Below are 18067 nucleotides of genomic sequence, written 5' to 3' on the forward strand. Positions count from 1 at the left end.
AAATCGCTGCTGTATTGTAATGTTCTACTCGGATTCACGCCTGTTGGCTGATGTTTTTTAGCTGACTGTAAATCAGACCGGAACCATTGCTGTGCATGGGTAGTTTTTTTGCTCTAAAGGTACTTAACTACCCTGCCATGCTTAGAAATGTAGAATATTGTACGTTAGCTCAACTGTTTACAGATGTGAGGGGCTGATGGCGATTTGAGTGTTTTTCCTGGTAGCTCACCCTGCAGCCCTTGGCCTTTCATTCCTTCAAAGCTGGATGCCCAGGTGGCAAACACAGCCCTGCAGCCCCGAGGGGCTGAACCCAGGTGGGCAGGAGTCGCCCCTGGGGTGCCCAGGGCAGGGTGGGGGGACAGTGATGGTGCCAGGGCTGCCAGGCATCTGGTGCCCAAGTCCCCAGGGATCTGGGTGTCCATGTTCCCAGGGATCTGGTTCCCAAGTCCCCTGGGATCTGATTGTTCATGACCCCAGGGTTCTGGATCCTCTGTCCCCAGGGTTCTGGGTGTCCGTGTCCATATCCCCAGGGTTCTGGAGTCCATGTCCCCACGGTTCTGGAGTCCATGTCCCCAGGGTTCTGGATCTCATGTCCCCAGGGCCAACCAAGCACTCCCATCCATTCCCAGGCATCGCACGTCCACACAGCACAGTCCCAGCGAGGCTTTTGGGGTGCCTGGGGAGGGGGGGAACCACGCCACGCCAGCCTCACCAGCTCTGCACCCCACACCCTTGAGCTAAGAGCAGAGCGGGGTGGGTAAAGGGCCAAACGCCCACACACGTGGACCAGGGCAACCCTACAAAACAAAGTGCCAGGAGGGAGGATGCATGCAGCAAGGGGGCGGGAGGTGGTAAATAATATTTTCAATGAGCAATACTTGGTATTTTTTTAATAAATAACAAGTTAGTTAGCAGATAACTTGTTATTTACTGATAAAGTGATATTTTAACAATATGCTAGTTATTGTTTTAATAAGTCATATTTCATTCAGAAAGAAAAATTAGATTAAACGTTTTTAACCAGTAACCCCCGGGGCGGGGGCCGGAGCCGCCCCGGGGCGGAGCCCCCCCTTGTACCGCCCCCCCGCCCGTATAAAGCGCGGCTGGTGCGGGCGCGGGCAGCACTGGGGTCGGTGAGCGGCGGGGACGCGGGTTCGAGTCCCGGGGGCGGGGGACGCTCCGTTTGGCGGCGGGGAGGGGGCTGCCTGTGCAGGGCCGAGCACCCGCGGGGCGGCCGGGCGGGAGGTCGGTTGTGGCTGGTTTATTTTGGGGGGGTGGGGTGTTGTTTTTAAAGTAAAGGGAGGGAAATGGGCCAGGGGTGATGCCGTGCTCACCTGCGTGCTCTCGCAGGGCCGTCGCCATGTCGGTGTCACACAGCTCCAGGCTGAACAAGCTGGTGCGGGAGCAGTACATGAGGCTGCCCCAGGATGGGCTGGTGCAGGTGACCTATGTCTGGATCGATGGCAGCGGTGAGGGTGTGCGCTGCAAGAGCAGGACTCTCGACAAGGAGCCCAAGAGCATTGAAGGTAACACTGCTCTGGGTGGTGGATGGCCCTGAGCATCACCAGGGAAAAGTTCTGGGGTGCTTTGCACGGTGGGAGTTAGCACTTGCTCTCCCTGTTTGTGTGGTGCTGGTGGTAGCTGCTGCAGTTGTCTCCTGGGGTTGTACCAAGCGGCAGGGTAAATATCCGCCCTGCATCGCTGTGGTTTACTTAATCCATAATCTCTGTTATTAGCGCTGGGTGGGAAGGGGAGGATGAGATCCTCGCCCTTTTCTACCTGGCAAACAGGCACGGAGACGTGTTGGCACCTAGATGGGGTTTGGCAGAGGGAGGTGAAGTGGCTGGGGCTGATCCTGCCAGTGCCCCGATGGTTCAGGGGGGTGAAGACACTGATGCTCAGGGAGCACCGCTGGGCTCTGCAGATGTGCAAGAAAACCTTCGTGGCTGTCATCCTGTGGCAGTTGATGCCCTCTGGGTGCTCCATCCCTGGTCTAAGCCACCAGGACTTTGCACAATCCATATGAGAGAGATCTTTTCCGAATCCCCCTCCATGCCCCTTCTGCCTCACAGATGTCCCCGAGTGGAATTTCGATGGCTCCAGCACGGCGCAGGCGGAGGGCTCCAACAGCGACATGTTCCTGGTGCCCGTCTGCATGTTCAGGGACCCTTTTTGCCTGGACCCCAACAAGCTGGTGCTCTGCGAGGTGCTGAAGTACAACAGGAAACCCGCAGGTGAGCACCCCTGACTGCCAAGGGGCACTCCCTTATCATTTTGGGTGCTGTCTCTCCAAGGGGACGCTTGCTCTGGACCACTGGCACTGCGGAGCAGCTCAGCACCGAGCGCTTGGCCTGAGGCTCCAAAAGTGAAGTGGTGGTGGTTGTTGCAGGAGCCTGTTTTAGCTGTGCAGGGCGAGGGGAAGAGCAGCGAGATGTGGAGCTTGCGGCACTCACCAACTCGAGCGTGCTGGAGGCATCACCCAGCTTTTGAGCCCGAGGGCACCCAGCCCCGGGGCTGTGGGGTTGTGTGGGGAGCCGGAGCTGGAAGCGGCAGGGAGGTTAATGCATCAGGTTCTTGGCTGCTTTCCTTGTTGATGGGTGGCTGCAGGAAAGGAGGGAGAAGGTGCTGGGGTGGTGTGGGCTGGCTCGGCGTGTCCTTTCGCAAGTGGCCTCGGAGTGTGCCGGCGCTCAGTCTTATCACTGCAGGCAGAAGTCTGCAGTCCCGGCGTCTGTTCTGTCCGTCTGATAAAGCCCCAGACAGAGGAGGGGGAGCTGGTTTGCAGGGACAGCCGAGGGGCTCCCGGAGGGGTTATCTGCCGGCAAATAACCGGTTATTTGTCAGCAAAGCGGGGCCACGTCCCTGCTGGGTGCACGGGGGGAGGGAGCCGGCATCTGCGGGGTGATGCACACGGCTGCCCGGAAGAGGAGAGGCTGCGGGCAGCGATGGCGAAAGATGAGCCGGTTCCTCTTCAAACGGCGTCATGACTTTCAGCCCTGGGGGAAGTGTCTTGGCCGAGATTCCTGCCCGGCAGCTCCTCCGCTGGAGCAATTTGTAACGAGAGCCCCCAGCCCCGGAGCTGCTGGGGCAGAGAGCTCAGCGCTCACCCTGTGACCCCCTGCAGGATGAGGGGGGGACCCTCTGCTCTCCCCAGGATGGGTCTCTGTGGATGTTAAGGGCTGTGTGGGCTCTAGGCAGGGAGAACTGGTGTCCCCCCTTCTCTTATCAGTGCAAGGGGGGTGTCACTGAGCCTCATGCCTCAGTGCAAGGGGGATGTCCTCTCCAGCCTCATACCCTGGGCTTTGTGCTGTAGCTGCTCTGGGGTCTTTCATTGCGGTTTAAAGGTAGGATTTGCTACCTGTCCCTGTGGCAACAGTTTTTCAGCCCCGCTATTTCAGTCCAAACTCTCACTCCCCTTGCCTGACACATTGTCCTGTGTGAGGATGGTTCTTTGACATCTGTGTCTTCCTGGCAAAGCCCCAGTTGCCCTGAGCACCCCTGAGCACCCCTGCCACCACAAAGGGCCAAGGCCTGGGTGCTAATCAAAAACATGGAGCAGGAGAAAGATAAGGATAGTTAGGCTGAGAGTGGTAGAAAGAGGATGGGGGTGACTTAGTGATGGGCTATGTACAGCCCCTGTTCCCAGATCTGCCAGATTCCTGTAGGATGGGGCTGGGGTTTGGCTCCAGATCTCTTGGGGTGTAAGAAGAGGATGTTCATGGACCATCGGTGGTGGTTTGGGGAGCGAGCTAATTAAGCCTCCTTAAACAAGCTAATTAAACCTGATGCTGTGACGTTGGAGTAGCTCTGCAAGGAGGAAACCATTGAGTAGAGAGCATCACAGGAAGGGGAATCCGCTCACCAGTTTCCTTAAGGTTTCTGTGGGAAGCACTTGGCATTGCTGGAGTCTCAACCTCTGAGCAGGATGGAGTGGAGCACGGTGAGTCCCTGCCCATGGTCTAACCTGGACCTCTCTGCTCTCAGAGACCAACCTGAGACACACATGCAAGAAAGTCATGGACTTGGTCAAGGACAGCCACCCCTGGTTCGGGATGGAGCAGGAGTACACGCTGCTGGGCATCAATGGCCACCCTTACGGCTGGCCTGACAACGGCTTCCCCGGCCCACAGGGTAAGTGCTCCCGCCCTTCCCAAACCCCAGTCATAGAACCATAGAACAGTTTGGGTGGAAGGGACCTTCCCAGCTCCCCCCCTGCCATGAGCAGGGACATCTGCACCAGCTCAGGGTGCTCAGAGCCCCATCCAGCCTGGCCTGGGATGTCTCCAGGGATGGTTCATCCACCACCTCTCTGGCCAACCTGGGCCAGGCTCTTACCACCCTCAGGGCCAACAATTTCTTCCTCATGTCCGGTCTGAATCTCCCTCCTTTAGTTTAAAACCATCACCCCTTGTCCTATCACAACAGACCCTGCTCAAAACTCTGTCCCCATCTTTCTTCTTGGCCCCTTTGAAGTCCATAAAGGCTGCACTAAGGTCTCTCTGGAGCTTCTCTTCTCAGCTGAACACCCCAGCTCTCTCAGCCTGTCTCCAGCAGAGCTGTTCCAGCCTCGGGTCATTCCTGTGGCTCCTCTGGCCCCTCTCCAGCAGGTCCATGTGTGTCCTGTGCTGTACTAATGCTCTCTGTCCCGGTGGCCGGCATCCTGTCCCCAACCTGGGGTGCTGCTTTCCCATGGCAGCTGACACCGGGCAGGAGCCGGGATGAGGTCAGGAGCTGTTTGCCCAGAGCACCAGGTGCCCGTGGCTCAGGTGAGCCGGCCGGCAGTGCCGCTCCCCCGGACCTGGCTGCACAAACAGCTCAGCTGCACGACTGGTTTGGCGAGGAGCTGAGAACTGGGCTGGAAAGTCCTCCTCCCCATGGCTGTTTGGGAAAGGACCGGCACATCGTGCCCTCCTGGGGCCAGCGAGCCCCAGCTGCCTCCTGGGAGGGGGCCAGGGGTTTCCCAGCCTGACTCAATCAATCAGCCTTTTGTGGGGACCTGCGCTTTGAACATCTCCCTTCCCCGAGGCGGGAAGAAGATCTTTGTCTGACCTGCTTGAAAGAGCAGTATAAAGTGTGGCAAGTTGAGTTTTCTAATGGCAGCTGTTGTCAGAACAGTCTCAGGTGCTTGACACGCTCTGAGGGTCAGCGAGGTGCCGCGGGGCAGACCAAGCCGAGCTTTCCTTATCTCCTGGCCACCTCCCAGCTGATGTGTGACAAGTCCTATTCAGCTGCCTCGATAAGGCTGGGGCTGCACAGACAAATTGCCCATGCTGCTGGTTCTGGAGCCGGGGTGGATGGCTCGATGCAGCACCATTGGGTCCCATAAACCCTCCGCAGATGGTGGCTGGGATCACCGTGCAGTGCTGTTGTTGCTCCCAAAAGCTTTACTTGGGTGGTGACTCCTCTTTCCTTTCCAGGCCCCTATTACTGCGGGGTTGGAGCAGATAAGGTGTACGGGCGCGATATCGTGGAGTCCCACTACAAGGCCTGTCTCTACGCGGGGGTGAAGATCTGCGGCACCAATGCAGAGGTGATGCCCTCCCAGGTACGTGGGGATGGCCCTGTGCAGCCCTTGTTTCCAGTGATGGACGTGAATTTGCATGAGGCTGAATTAACCCATCGGCTCCCAGCTCCTCTGGGATGCCAAATCCAGACAACACCCCACATCGGTTTTGTCTAGAGAGGAGCAGTTGAAAATATGCATGTTTGTTTTTTTTCTCCTAACTCACTATGATATGTAAATCCGTGCTTTGGGTCTCTGTGTCCTGCTCCCCTGCTGGAAAGCTCAGGTGGGACATGGCCTTGGGAAGTAGCTGCAGGGGGTCTGGGTTTATTTAGGAGATAGCCGGAGGGAGTCCCTGATTGCATTAGGCGAGTGGCCAGACTGACCGACGGCGCTTTGGCCCTGCAGCTGTGAATCGCTGACTCTCCTGCTGCTGATGTGGCGGTGATAACCAGGGGGCTTATCTGCAGCGTAGCTGAGGCAGGACTTTCAACGACCCTGCTGTTTGCCCTGGCTTCTTCAGGGTCCTCCTTGGCTGCTTTCTGCATCCTGGGCTCAATCTCAGCCAGGCCGTGCCAGCAGCCCTAAATGTGTCACCCCCTGCTTAGTCACCATGGGTGGCGAAACCCCGGCTTGGTGGGGAGGGATCAGCCCTGGGAAGAACAAACAGGCTTTGTGTTAGTCCCATGCCCTGTTTGCAGTGTGGGTTGGGGGCTCCTGCACACCAGCAGCTTCAGCACCAGCCTTGAAGTTAGCTGTGGTGCTTATTTACATCTATTTTGATTAAAAACCCTCTGATTTGCTCTGTTTAGTCACCAGCAGTTTATTCCCATTTTTTTGCATGCCAGAGCTGTACTGCTGCTTAACTCAATGCTCCTCATCCTCGTTGCTGATTCCCAAGGGGTAAAGCTGAGCTTTACTCCTTGCCGGGGTGGTGGGGATGGGGTGGCTGGGGGAGAACAAGCCTGCCCGTCCTCACGGGTGCATCCACTCTCCCCTTCCAGTGGGAATTCCAGGTGGGCCCGTGTGAAGGCATCGAGATGGGGGATCACCTCTGGATGGCTCGGTTCATCCTCCACCGCGTCTGCGAGGACTTTGGGGTTGTGGCTACTCTGGACCCCAAACCGATGACCGGTAACTGGAACGGCGCCGGGTGTCACACCAACTACAGCACCGAGGAGATGAGGAGAGAGGGGGGTCTGAAGTGAGTCCTGGGGGTCCTTGGGATGTACCTGGGAGGTTTGGGATGTTCTTTGCCATGTGGGAGCTCCCTGTAGTGCACGTGTCTCCACCTGGGTGGATGCACCAGGCAGGGCTGGGGCTGCCCCAGTTCATCTTATTTTAAAAGCAACTGGTCATATGAGAGCGTTCCCTGGGCTGCCCTTGTCCCTGCACAGAAGGAGGGGGTGACAGTCTTCCTAGCCATGGGAACAACCCCCAAATGGACATACTGACAAACCCAACCCCATTCTCCTCTCCCCAGACACATCGAAGCCGCCATCGAGAAGCTGAGCAAGCGGCACGACTACCACATCTGCGTCTACGACCCGCGGGGCGGCAGGGACAACTCCCGGCGGCTCACCGGCCACCACGAGACGTCCAACATCTTCGAGTTCTCTGCCGGCGTGGCCAACCGAGGTGCCAGCATCCGCATCCCGCGCCAGGTCGGCCAAGACGGCTGCGGCTACTTCGAGGATCGGCGGCCGGCGGCCAACTGCGACCCCTACGCAGTCACCGAGGCCATCATGAGGACAACGGTGCTCAACGAGACCGGGGTGGAGACCAAGGACTATGCTGACCACTGAGGCTGTGGGGTGGGTGGAGGTTTTCATTTCTACAGTAGCTTCTCACGTGGGATTTGTGCCCGTGCCGTGTCCTCGGCTGCAAGCTCAGACTCTTTAGGAACCTCGCTTCTGGTTTTGTGAAACGTCGCCTTAGAAATATATATATTTTACAGTAAGAGGGAGGGGCCGAACCTATTTTCTTAACCACATTTTTTTCCTGGTTCCTGTTTTTAGGTTGTAAGTCGGGAAATGTTTTTTTTTTTTTAAACGTGGATTGAATTTTTTCCGATGGACTTTACACTGTGATGTACATAGATCCCTACGTGGAAGCTGCAGCTGCTGCTGTTTGCACCTGGGGAGGGCGGGTGCTTTTTTTCCGTATCTCTGTTGCAAGGAAATGATAATAAATAATGTTCCTGGCTGGGCAGCAGCTGGGTTATGCTGCAGTGGGTGCATTTTTCTGTAGCTCCTAGAGCTCTATGGAGGATTTAATGTGGGTCTTGCTGATGGTTTGCAGCCACTGAGCAGCCTGCATCAGGCAGGCGCTGGAAGATCCGTGGGGCAGGTGCCTGGAGCTGCCTTGTCCCATTTTCCATTGCCGAAAGGCCATCTCCTTCCATCGTGATCCCCGAAAGGCAAACAGAGCAGTGTAGGCTAAGCAAACAGCGGCCGGGGCAGCAGCTGGCGGGCGTTTACACAGGGCGTGAGCTGCTGAGTCAGCAAATGGCACAGTGCTGGGCACAGTGAGTGACAGAGACACCGATGGGTGAGGGAGGGGAGCCGGGGGACATCCCTCTGCTGAACCCTCTGCTTGAACCTCAGTTCCAGTAGGACAGGGAACTGCTGGAGAGAGTCCAGCGCAGCCACCAAGATGCTGCAGGGAGTGGAGCATCTCCCGTGTGAGGAAAGGCTGAGGGAGCTGGGGCTCTGGAGCTGGACAAGAGGACACTGAGGGGGGACTCATTCCTGGGGATCAATATGGAAAGGGGCAGTGTCAGGAGGATGGAGCCAGGCTCTGCTGGTGACAACCAGTGACAGGACAAGGGGCAATGGGTGCAAACTGGAACACAGGAGGTTCCACTGAAATATGAGAAGCAACTTGTTCCTGGTGAGGGTGTCAGAGCCTGGCCCAGGCTGCCCAGGGAGGTTGTGGAGTCTCCTTCTGTGCAGACATTCCAACCCGCCTGGACACCTTCCTGTGTAACCTCATCTGGGTGTTCCTGCTCCATGGGGGGATTGCACTGGATGAGCTTTCCAGGGCCCTTCAACCCCTGACATGCTGGGATTCTGTGACATGATGCATGCAGCTCCTTGGGTTGGAATCTCTTCACAGGGCGGGGGTCATAGATTTTGTTCAAGGAGCAAAACCCGCAGGTGGGGACATTTCCATGTAGATGGGGTGTCAGCAGCATCTCTAATGGCCAGAACCTGGGGGTCCCTCTGTGTGGATAGGAGTCAGGGGACAGTTCTCCAGTCCTGGGGACACCTTGAAGGGGCAGGTCAGGTCTCTGGGACAGAGCTGCAGGCTGTGACCCAGCTGCTGTCACCAAGGGGAGGGTTACCTGGAGGTGAGCGATTCCAGTAGCAGGAACAGACAGGGACATCGTGTCCGCTCCAGTGAGTCATGGGGATTTTGAAAGCGTTTTGACCTTTATTGAGTCCGATGCAGGTGACAAGCTGAAATGGAAGACCCCAAGTCCCTCCTGTGGGTCACGGTGCTGCCAGCAGAGCGGTGACTGTGTCCCAAACCACAGGGGCCAGGAGCCCGCAGTGTCTCTGAGCTGGCCAAGAATAAATGTAACCCGGTCCCTGCCCTAAGAAGGATAAATTCTCCTTCCAGAAATTGCTTCTTTGGGATGTTTAATGTTTTTCAGCAAAAACACAATGCTGTCTCGTTTTCCTCTCATTTCTGTGATCTCTTTAATGGGTAATTTGAGCACTGGGACAACGACTGCTGGATGCAGCTGGAAAATCAATAAAGAGCTAAATCTGGAGCAGGAAGATTCATGTTTGTTTCCCTGAATGTAACAGTGGCTTAAAGTACTTCGGCTCTCATCGTACTGTGCTGTACAGCCCATGCTAAATTTGAGGAATCGTGTGAATCTGCACTGCCAACATGCAAATATCTTTGGCCAAATGCAGCACCGTGGTACATCCAAACAATTTGTAGCTGTTCCTGGATCTCACTCTTTGATTTTCCTCTTCGCGGGGGGACAGTGAAGCTGCAGGGGAGATCCAGGGGCTCACCTAAAGCTGCAGTCAGGGCTTTTCTCTGAGCTGGGCTCAGCCCTGGCCGCTGCTCGCTGGGGATGCTGCCCGCTGGTCCCCACGCAGCTGGAGCTGCTGCACGCTTGGACACGTTCCTGCTGTCCTTTGCCAAAACACAGATGACCTTGCTTGTGGTTTTTTTGAGGTCAAAATGGGTCAGAAACCATATGTCAGGGGATACTTTTTCCCTAAAGCAGGAGTGATTCCCAGCCACAGAGCCGGCAGCACGGGGGAAACAAGGACACCGACAAGTTCACACAGAAGCTTTTCTTATAGTTTTGGTGTGCCTGCTTCTGTGGAAGGTGGGTTGGTGGGTTCAGCCAGAGGAGCAGGTGCTGGGGATGGAGCGAGCCCTTGTGGCCATGGTGGGGACAGAGTCTGTGTCCCTGTCCCCATGCAAGGGCTGCATAGTGCCGGGAGGAGATGCACCCAGTGCCCTGTGACAGTGTGTGTGTGGGGGGGTGGAATCCACCACAGAACATTTAGATTGGATCTGGGGAACAATTTCTTCCCCAAAGGGCTGTGGGGCATTGGAATAGGCTGCCCAGGGCAGTGCTGGAGTCACCATCCCTGGACGGTTGGACAGACAGACATGAGGTTCTCAGGGACACGGGGCAGTGCCAGGGTGGGGTAACGGTTGTAATTGATGATCTTGAGGGGCTTTTCCAACCAAATGATTCTATGATCCACCGTGACCTTCAGCTGGGGCCGGGCCGCATCCTGCGGGGGTGGCATCTCCCGGGCTGGGGAGCAGGAGGGACCTGGGGGGCTGGGGCGGTTTTTGGGGGTTTGCTGCCCCCCGCAGGCGCGGACGCCAATGACAAAGCCGCCCCGGCTTTGCTGGGAGAGAGCGGAGGGGCTGGTGACAAAAATCTGGTTTCTAAAAGGGAGTTGGGTCCCTTATTTGACGCTCTGATCGCGCCTCCCCCCACCGCGACCGCCCTACACTCTCGCCCGCTGGACCGCCGCACCCGCCTTGACCCAATCTTGCATTTCCACACCAGTGCTCGCAGAGAGTGGCAAATAAATCCCCCTTTGGGCTCTTTCTTGTCCCCATCCCACCCCCTCAGCTGGAGGCACAGAGCCGGGTGCTGCCCAGGGGTGCGCTACCCTCGGGACAGTTGTCCCCAGGGCTGTGACCCAGCAGACGGCTCCACTGCCACACCAGGACACACAAGGAGCAGGAGCAACCGCGGTCTCCTCTTTCACCCCCCATCACCGAGCACCCCAGAAGGTGAGGCAGAGGGGGACACCCAGGGCGGGTGAGCATCGTGACCACCCCATCATAGGGAGTAACGGCACAGGGGCTTGCAGGTTTCTGCATCTCCACATCTCTTTTCATCACAATAAATTCCATTACTTTGCATTCAGTCAAAGCCTTCAGGATATTTTTTTTCCAAGTGGGTTATAAAAAGAACATTAGAATTACAATTCTGATGCTAACAATAGCATTACTCAAAGCCGCTGGCCAGAAGTGGGGAGCTCTGGGTAGAATAAAGACCTAAACTGAAATGTCAATAACTTCTTTTTTCCCTCTCCCTGTCTTCCAGCCTGCACAATCTGCTCGGGTCTCTCTATCTTAATGAGCATTAAAATGGTTTCAAATTAGACCTACAGAAAATTGAATTTTTGTCCCTCAGAAGCTTAGTCTGGCCTTTAAAGTCCAGTGATAATATTTTGGTTTTGTGTAAGAGCATCTTTGATCTCAAAGGCTCTCAGCTCATAGAGAGACACAGCTCATTACCAGCAATTCGCTGTGAAAATGCGGATACAACCGGAGGGGGGACCAGCATCATGCAGCGGCACCCGATGTGTCAGGAGAAGATTTAGGGAGAGGTTTGGCTGGCGGGTGTTTGCTCCTGGCCCCCACTACCCCGTGTGGTTCCCTCAGACCAAACCTGGCTCCCAGGGAGCCCAGCTGGTGGGTGGGTGGCCAACCTCCCCCAGGCTGGGTTTGTGTCCAGCTGCTTTCAGCTCAGTTTAGTCCCTAAAAGGATGGGATGAAAGAGCCCCAGCAGCCCAGCCTTAGCTCGAGGTGGGCTAAGGTGACTTTCTGATGTCCCTGGGGACACCCCAGGTGACAGCAGCGTCTTGCTGACAGGGCGATGCAGCCAGTAACCTGGCAATGCGCGATGGGTTTTCTCATCTATGTCACCAACCCATGCGGCATCACCGATGCTAAAAACCCTCTCTGCTTCCGAGCGTGGGGCTCAGTCACAGGTTCTGTGCAGGGAAGATGTCACGCAGGTTGCTGGAGACCTGCTGCTCGCTCGCTGCTGGGAAGATGCAGCAATTAGGCTTTCCAGGAAAGCTGGTTACCATGGCAGGGCACTGGGAGCAGACGGTCATTTACCTCATCCACAAAACAAGGGGGATTTAGTCTGGGGGGGTTAGATGGGCCCAGCACTTGCAATTACATTTCCCACCTGCTTTGCACCTGGATGATGCAATGCAGCACAATCAGGAATGACACGCTGCCCCTGGTAGCACCCAGGGTTTGGGGGTGATAATATAGGGACACTGAGTGACTTCACAGTGAGCTGCTTGAGGGCAAGTTGGGGCTTGCACCTGGGTGTAAGAGGAGCCAACGGGTCTGCCCTCCTCCTGCTGGGACAGGACTTTTTCATACAGCAACGCCATGAAGCCCACAGCAGCAGTTTGTCGTTTGGCTTGAGAAAGGTCTGCAAAGAATCCAGCTCCTCCAGGTCTCCCTAGAGCAGTGTCCATAAACTTTAATGACTTGCAGCAGCCGCCTCTGCTCTCCCCAGCACTCAGGACCCCACCTGAGCACCCAGTCCTAGTGATGGGTGAGCAGGGACAGCTAAGCTACCAAAAGCACCCTACCAGCTGCAGCCTGGGGGCTACAGGGCAGCTGGGTGGAGGTGCACAGGTTGTCAGCACACTAACAGGTGTTAATGGCCCTGACCAGCCTCACCTGGGCCATTGGGCCATGGGGGTGCATTTAAGCTCTGCCTGGGCCACCAGTCCCTGTCTGAGTTGTATTGAGGAATGCTGGTCTTCAGCATTGGTCATCCAGAACTTAACTCATGGACTGATGTCTCAGCCTGACCTTTCTTCTTGTTGTACACCTGCCAGATCACCAGGATGTGTCTCACCCTGATCAGGTTTGCTGATCTTGAACTGCAGCTCAATTTTTTGGGCTTGATTTTGAACCCACCTCATTGTGGGGAATGTTTTATGATGGTTCTGATTCCTGGTTGAATGTTCTTATCATCCCTGGATCTGCTATGATGGAGAGCAGAGGGACTGGTCCTTGCTGGTGTGGCTCTGCCCTGTAGCTGTGGGGTCCTTCCTGGAGCCCCTGGCCCTTGCTGTGCCCTGATGGGTGGGGGGTGTACAAAGGACTGTAGGGGGCTATGGGGTGCAGGTGTTGCAGGGCAGTGTGTGCTGGGGTGGGATAGGGCAATCTCCTCTGTGGTGCTCCTTGCAAGTGCTCACTAAAACTTATTCAGTGCAGGGTCCTTGGGGACTGGTGGTCCCCAAAACCAGGGTGCCTGGTGTAGAGGAGGGAGGTGGCACATTAATCTGTGCCAGAGTGTTTGAGCTCTGGAACTGCAGCTGATTTCTCAGGCACTGCTGCTGGGGAGATGTGGACTTTGTGGCTGCAGGACCACATTCCTCACCAGATCCATCTCTGTTGTGCCGCCTTTTGCAGTGTCACTGTGCATCTGCTTGGTTAATGGCCTCTAGGATGCAGCCTTGGCATTTGCCAGGCTTAAGAGAGAGGGATAATAGCCTGAAGTTTCCTCTGGCTGCCCTTGGGGTGGGACAGCATGTGCTCTGCATTGCCACAGTGACCGTCCCTGCAGGGCTGTGGCTACACTTCCAGCGCAGGGTCAACTCCCCGTGGTGACACCTTGTGCACAGGCACCCGTGTGAGGAGCTGGGAAACCAGAAGACAGGACCCCACAGGGTGTTCCCACCAGAGGAGTCCCCTGACTGTGTGTGGGGACAGCCAGTGACAAACTGAGTCTGGGGAATTCAATTTCTTTTTCAATCTTTACTGCCTGCAGTTGCTGAGAAGTGATGCCGGTGATGGGGTATCATGAGCAGGAACGCCTTGCAGAGGATGATAAAATGCTATTGCCGTAATGGCTTTGTCTTTTTCAAGCCCATTTTGCTGAAGCTCTTTGCAGCAATGCAGGTACTTGGGTTGCAAGCGGTGAAAATCGAACAGCAGAGCTTGCTAAGGGAAGCAGGGACAGGTCGAGCTGTAGCTGTGCTCTTGTTGGGCAGGTGTCTGGTGGAGAAATGCTTCAAACCCAACTAAAGTGATTTATTCTGGTGCTACTCTGGCCTCATAACTGTGAAAACAAAGATCAAATGCATTTGTTGGCCTTGATTCACATTGCAGGAGGTATTTGTGCTGGCGTAGCTACATTAGTGGCTGAAATGTCGATGTGTGGCACGTTTTAGGAGGACTTTGTAAAAATAGCTGTGGGTAGAGCTGGGCTGGGATTATTTGCCCATGGGAGGAGTGTGCAAAGGTGATGGGTGCTGCTGGGAACCAGAGTTGCTCGTGAAAGAACTGGGTTTGCCCTAAACCACCTCAAGCTCACAGGGAAGGTGGGGAAATACAACTGTGATGGTGTAGTTGAGGGAAAGTAGAAGTTGTGACAGATTTGGCAGCAGCTGATCCGCGATGCAAACTCCAGCCTCCAGAAGCAGGGTGAAATAAGATCAATCTGGGGAGGTCCCGCTAGGGTGACTTTTATCTTCTCTGTGGTACTCAGTTCAGGACATGGACCCACACTGTGCCTGGGATGTTTCCACCTCACCCACATGTTCAAGGGAGCTGAAGCATTCTGTTAACTATCCTAAAGCAGGCATAGCATCTTTTCCATCCTTGTCCTCACATAAGGGTCCCATGGCTTGTTACACCAGCTCTTCAGTGCTTACCATGTCCTCCAGCACGTCCTTCTCCTGTCTCCCCAGCATTTGGGGAAGGGACAGGCCATCAAGTCTTGTTCATAGCTCACTAGTGTGTCTGCCCTGAGCTGCCTTTCTGTGCTGACTAGTTGTGTTGTTTTAACACACTGATCTGCCCTTGGCTTTTGTATAACGGGTGAATCTCCTAGATCCTCATGTGTGGCTCTCCCAGGCGTGTGCTCTGCACTCCCTGCATGTTTGTCTGCCTCTTTGCTGCCAGGTGTCACCCTCCTACCTCCCCTGGGTGCTGGAGGCTCTCACCACTGCCTCTCAGTCCCTTTGGGATGCTGAGCCAGGACAGTCCCTGGGGTGGCACGGTGGCTTCAGTTGAGACTGTGGGTGAACTGGGTGACTGTAGCCTGGCAGGTTTCCCCACAGAGGCAGTGTGGGGGGAGAGAACAGGGACATGCAGAAGGTCATCAGGCTCAGCTCCCACCAGCATGAAACAAAGCAGCTACCGACAGCTTTTTGCCTTCATGGTGCAGATGCCATCTGCTTCCCCAGGGCAGTTCTGCACCCAGGCCCAGCCCTGAGCCACACCAAAATCATGTGTATTTTCTTCTGTCACCACTCTGCACCCACAATAGATCCGCTTGTTGGGCTGGACACTTCTCCTCTGCGGAGACCTGGGGGTTGCTGGCAGGTGCAATATCTCAGGAGCTGCTCCTACAGCCTGTCACGAGCTGCTCTGTCCTCTGCTTGTGTTCCCCTGGGCACAGTGGGTTTGATTTTTGCCAACCAGCCCAATACAAGGACCACAAAGCAACCGGCTGCACAAACATCATTGTTGCCTGGTCACTTGGTGAAAATGGATTGTAGACCCACCTTCAACCACTTTAACTGCCACCAGCTCAGCTGGCAGTGTCGCACAGATGAGGGAGACGTGCAGCACACGGTTCTAGCACAGGCAGAGCCTCCATCAGCTCCTCCTGTAAACAGCATGGTGCTGATGTGTGGCTGGGACAGACAGTGCTCATGTCGTGGCACTGGAGGACTTTTTAATGACAACTCCTGCTCCAGCCAAGGCAGGTTTGTCAGATGTGACTCACCTGCTGCATGACAAGTCTGGTTGGCCTCAGACCAGCGACCTTTGAGTCTTGTGTATTAGGTCATGGAAACCCAAATCAATAATGACTGTGGAAAGGGAAATATCATATGAGAGGCAATCCTGGAACAGCTGTGCTGTGGGTAGGGAGTGAGAGCTGGGACAAGTAGGGGTATGAACAGCAAGGTGCAGTGGTGGGGTACACCTTTGCCCCCTGCTTTTCCACCCAACACCCACCCATGATGCAGCCAGCCAGCAATCTCGTTCGGAAAGCATTACTTCACAAAGAAAAATGTTCAGCGGGTGACGGTGCCCTGGGGCAGAGCACAGCTCTGGCAGCAGCGTGGGCTCAGAGATTAACTCCTGCACACCGGGCTCTGGTGGCTTTTGGGTTCAGCCTGTGGGGTGTCTGTGGGTCAGCGCTGCTGGTGTGTGGTCCTGTGATGGGAAGGGGCTCTACATACAGATGAACCTTATGCTTGGGAAGTGTGTGCTTGTTCAGAAGGGGACCCTGAGCTGTTTCACTGGGTGTGGGCTGCTCACGCTGCTGGAGCCACTTGCAGCAGCAGGTGTGGGCGAGGGGTCAGTGCTGCCCTGAGCCTTGGTCCTCTGGCACTAAGACGTGGTTTGGTTCAGACATCCCACTCAGCATGTGCCAAGACAGTTGTTCTCTGTGTTCCTGTGGGAGTAGCTGCTGGGACATGTTTCTCCATGCTGGGGTTTGATGTTTTTTTGCTCTGGACACATGGAGAGACTGACAATGAGCAGGAGAATGAAGGGTTTCTCTTGGCAGAGGTTGAAAGATGTGTGCTGAGGGAGGGAGTGGGATTCTCAGTGAGCTGGCAAAGGCAGCCAGGGGTGGGAGAGGAGCATGGGTGCTGTGGGGTGCCCCCACGCCAGGGCTCTCAGGTTGGGTTGCTAACACGACCCTTGGTGCACCATCTCCTCTCCCCAGACACTTTCCTGGGCTGTGTGGAGGGCTGGGGGATTTCTTGGAGGTTTTTGTGCCTGGCATCTAGGGCAGGGTCCACCCCACAGCTTTTTATCAGCTAGAAGTGGGATATCTGGGTTCGTTGAGCAAATTAATTCTGGCAGAGGGCTGCTGGGCCACACAGGCATGCTCCTCTAGCTGGTGGCTGTGGTGGTCTCATCATGGGTGCTGTCTTCTGCCCCTGAGTATTCATCACTGCCTCTCTGGAGGTTATCTCCACCACAGCCAGCAATGTGGGAGTGCTTCTCAGCTATTTCTGGGGAGTATTGAGTGGATTTGTGTGAAAGTGCTGCAGGAGGTGATATGGTGGACTTTGCATGGGAGCGGCTGATGGGATGGCTCATCTCTGGTGAGTCCGTGGTCGGGCACGGTCCTGCTGTGCCATCCTCCTCCCCATCCCACGCTGAGCAACAGGGGCTCTGCCAGTGAAGGAGAGATCAGAAATCCAGGCAGTGCAATTAGAATTATAATAACAGTAATTAATGCTTTGCTTCTCTTGAAGGATTTTCTAGTGAGGCTTGCCAGGTGCTGGCTGGGCATTAGCTGATTAAAGCAATAGCACCCACGTGAAGGGGACGGGTGCCAGCTGGGTGACACCGCAGGGGCTCAGCTGAGGGCTTGATCTCTGCCCTCATCTTCCTTCATGGCTTGAGGGGAAGATTAAAAGGGAGGAGTTTGGGAGGGATGGCCCTGAATCAGCCCCCTTCCCTAGGGATGAGGGTTAATCTATGGGAGGAAAACAGGCCAGGAGCACCTATGTGTTACCTATGGATGCTCATCTGGTCTCTAGTGATGTGAGCTCAAGGGCTTGCATGTACCTTTGTGTGCATTTGAGGATAAATACTCTAATACATCCACTCCTGTGTGTGCATGTGTCTGTACAAGGGAGGCTGCTCCTGCATGCAGATTTCCATCACCACACAAATGCCAGTACGTGGGCTTGTGTAGACACAAGCCAGCACAATAACACAAAGGCTGGAGAAAATGCTTTACAGGGAGAGACGTGAAGGGCTCAAATTGATCGGTTTATCAAGGAGGTGTCTTGATTTTTGGTGTGTAAGTACTATCACAAGGAGAAATTACTTGACGCTAAAGGACTTTAATGTCAGAGAAAGACAGAAGAGGAACCAGCAGCTGAAGCCGCCCAAGTCAGACTAGAAAGCAGGAGTGCGTGTTAGCAGCAAAAGGGCTGAGCAGCAGAAGCAAATTGCCAAGGGACATGGCAGGGGGGTTTGTCCCTTTGTGAAGGGCAATCTTGTCTCTCTAGTAGAGATGCCTCAGTCAAATATTCTGTGCTCGGGCATACAGTATGAGGGTAAGCAAATATTTTTATTATGCTGTTACAGCCTCATATATTTTTTTTCCCCTCGCTCCTTGAATGAGGCTGGGAACACTGTCTGAGGATACAGGGTCATGAAGCATCCATGGGGTGGAGCCCAAAGATGCCACCTGGCCCCCTGGCAGAGCCGTGATCACTTAATGCTCTTGTCACTGCCCCCAGGAGCAGGGCTGGTGGCCCTGCCATCTGG

General features: G+C 55.3%; 1 protein-coding gene across 1 annotated transcript; it reads left to right on the plus strand.

The window, feature by feature from the left end:
- Positions 1–1351: 1351 nt before the first annotated feature.
- LOC308047423 (glutamine synthetase) lies at positions 1352–8017 on the plus strand. Its single transcript, XM_080355914.1, has 6 exons — positions 1352–1526; positions 2073–2234; positions 3982–4128; positions 5415–5542; positions 6505–6704; positions 6984–8017. The coding sequence occupies exons 1-6, from the start codon at positions 1361–1363 to the stop codon at positions 7303–7305; spliced, it is 1125 nt and encodes a 374-aa protein (XP_080212040.1). The 5' UTR covers positions 1352–1360; the 3' UTR covers positions 7306–8017.
- The last annotated feature ends 10050 nt before the right edge of the window (positions 8018–18067 follow it).

The sequence above is a fragment of the Nesoenas mayeri genome, assembly GCF_963082525.1.
Source record: "Nesoenas mayeri genome assembly, chromosome: 18".
Lineage (NCBI taxonomy): Eukaryota > Metazoa > Chordata > Aves > Columbiformes > Columbidae > Nesoenas > Nesoenas mayeri.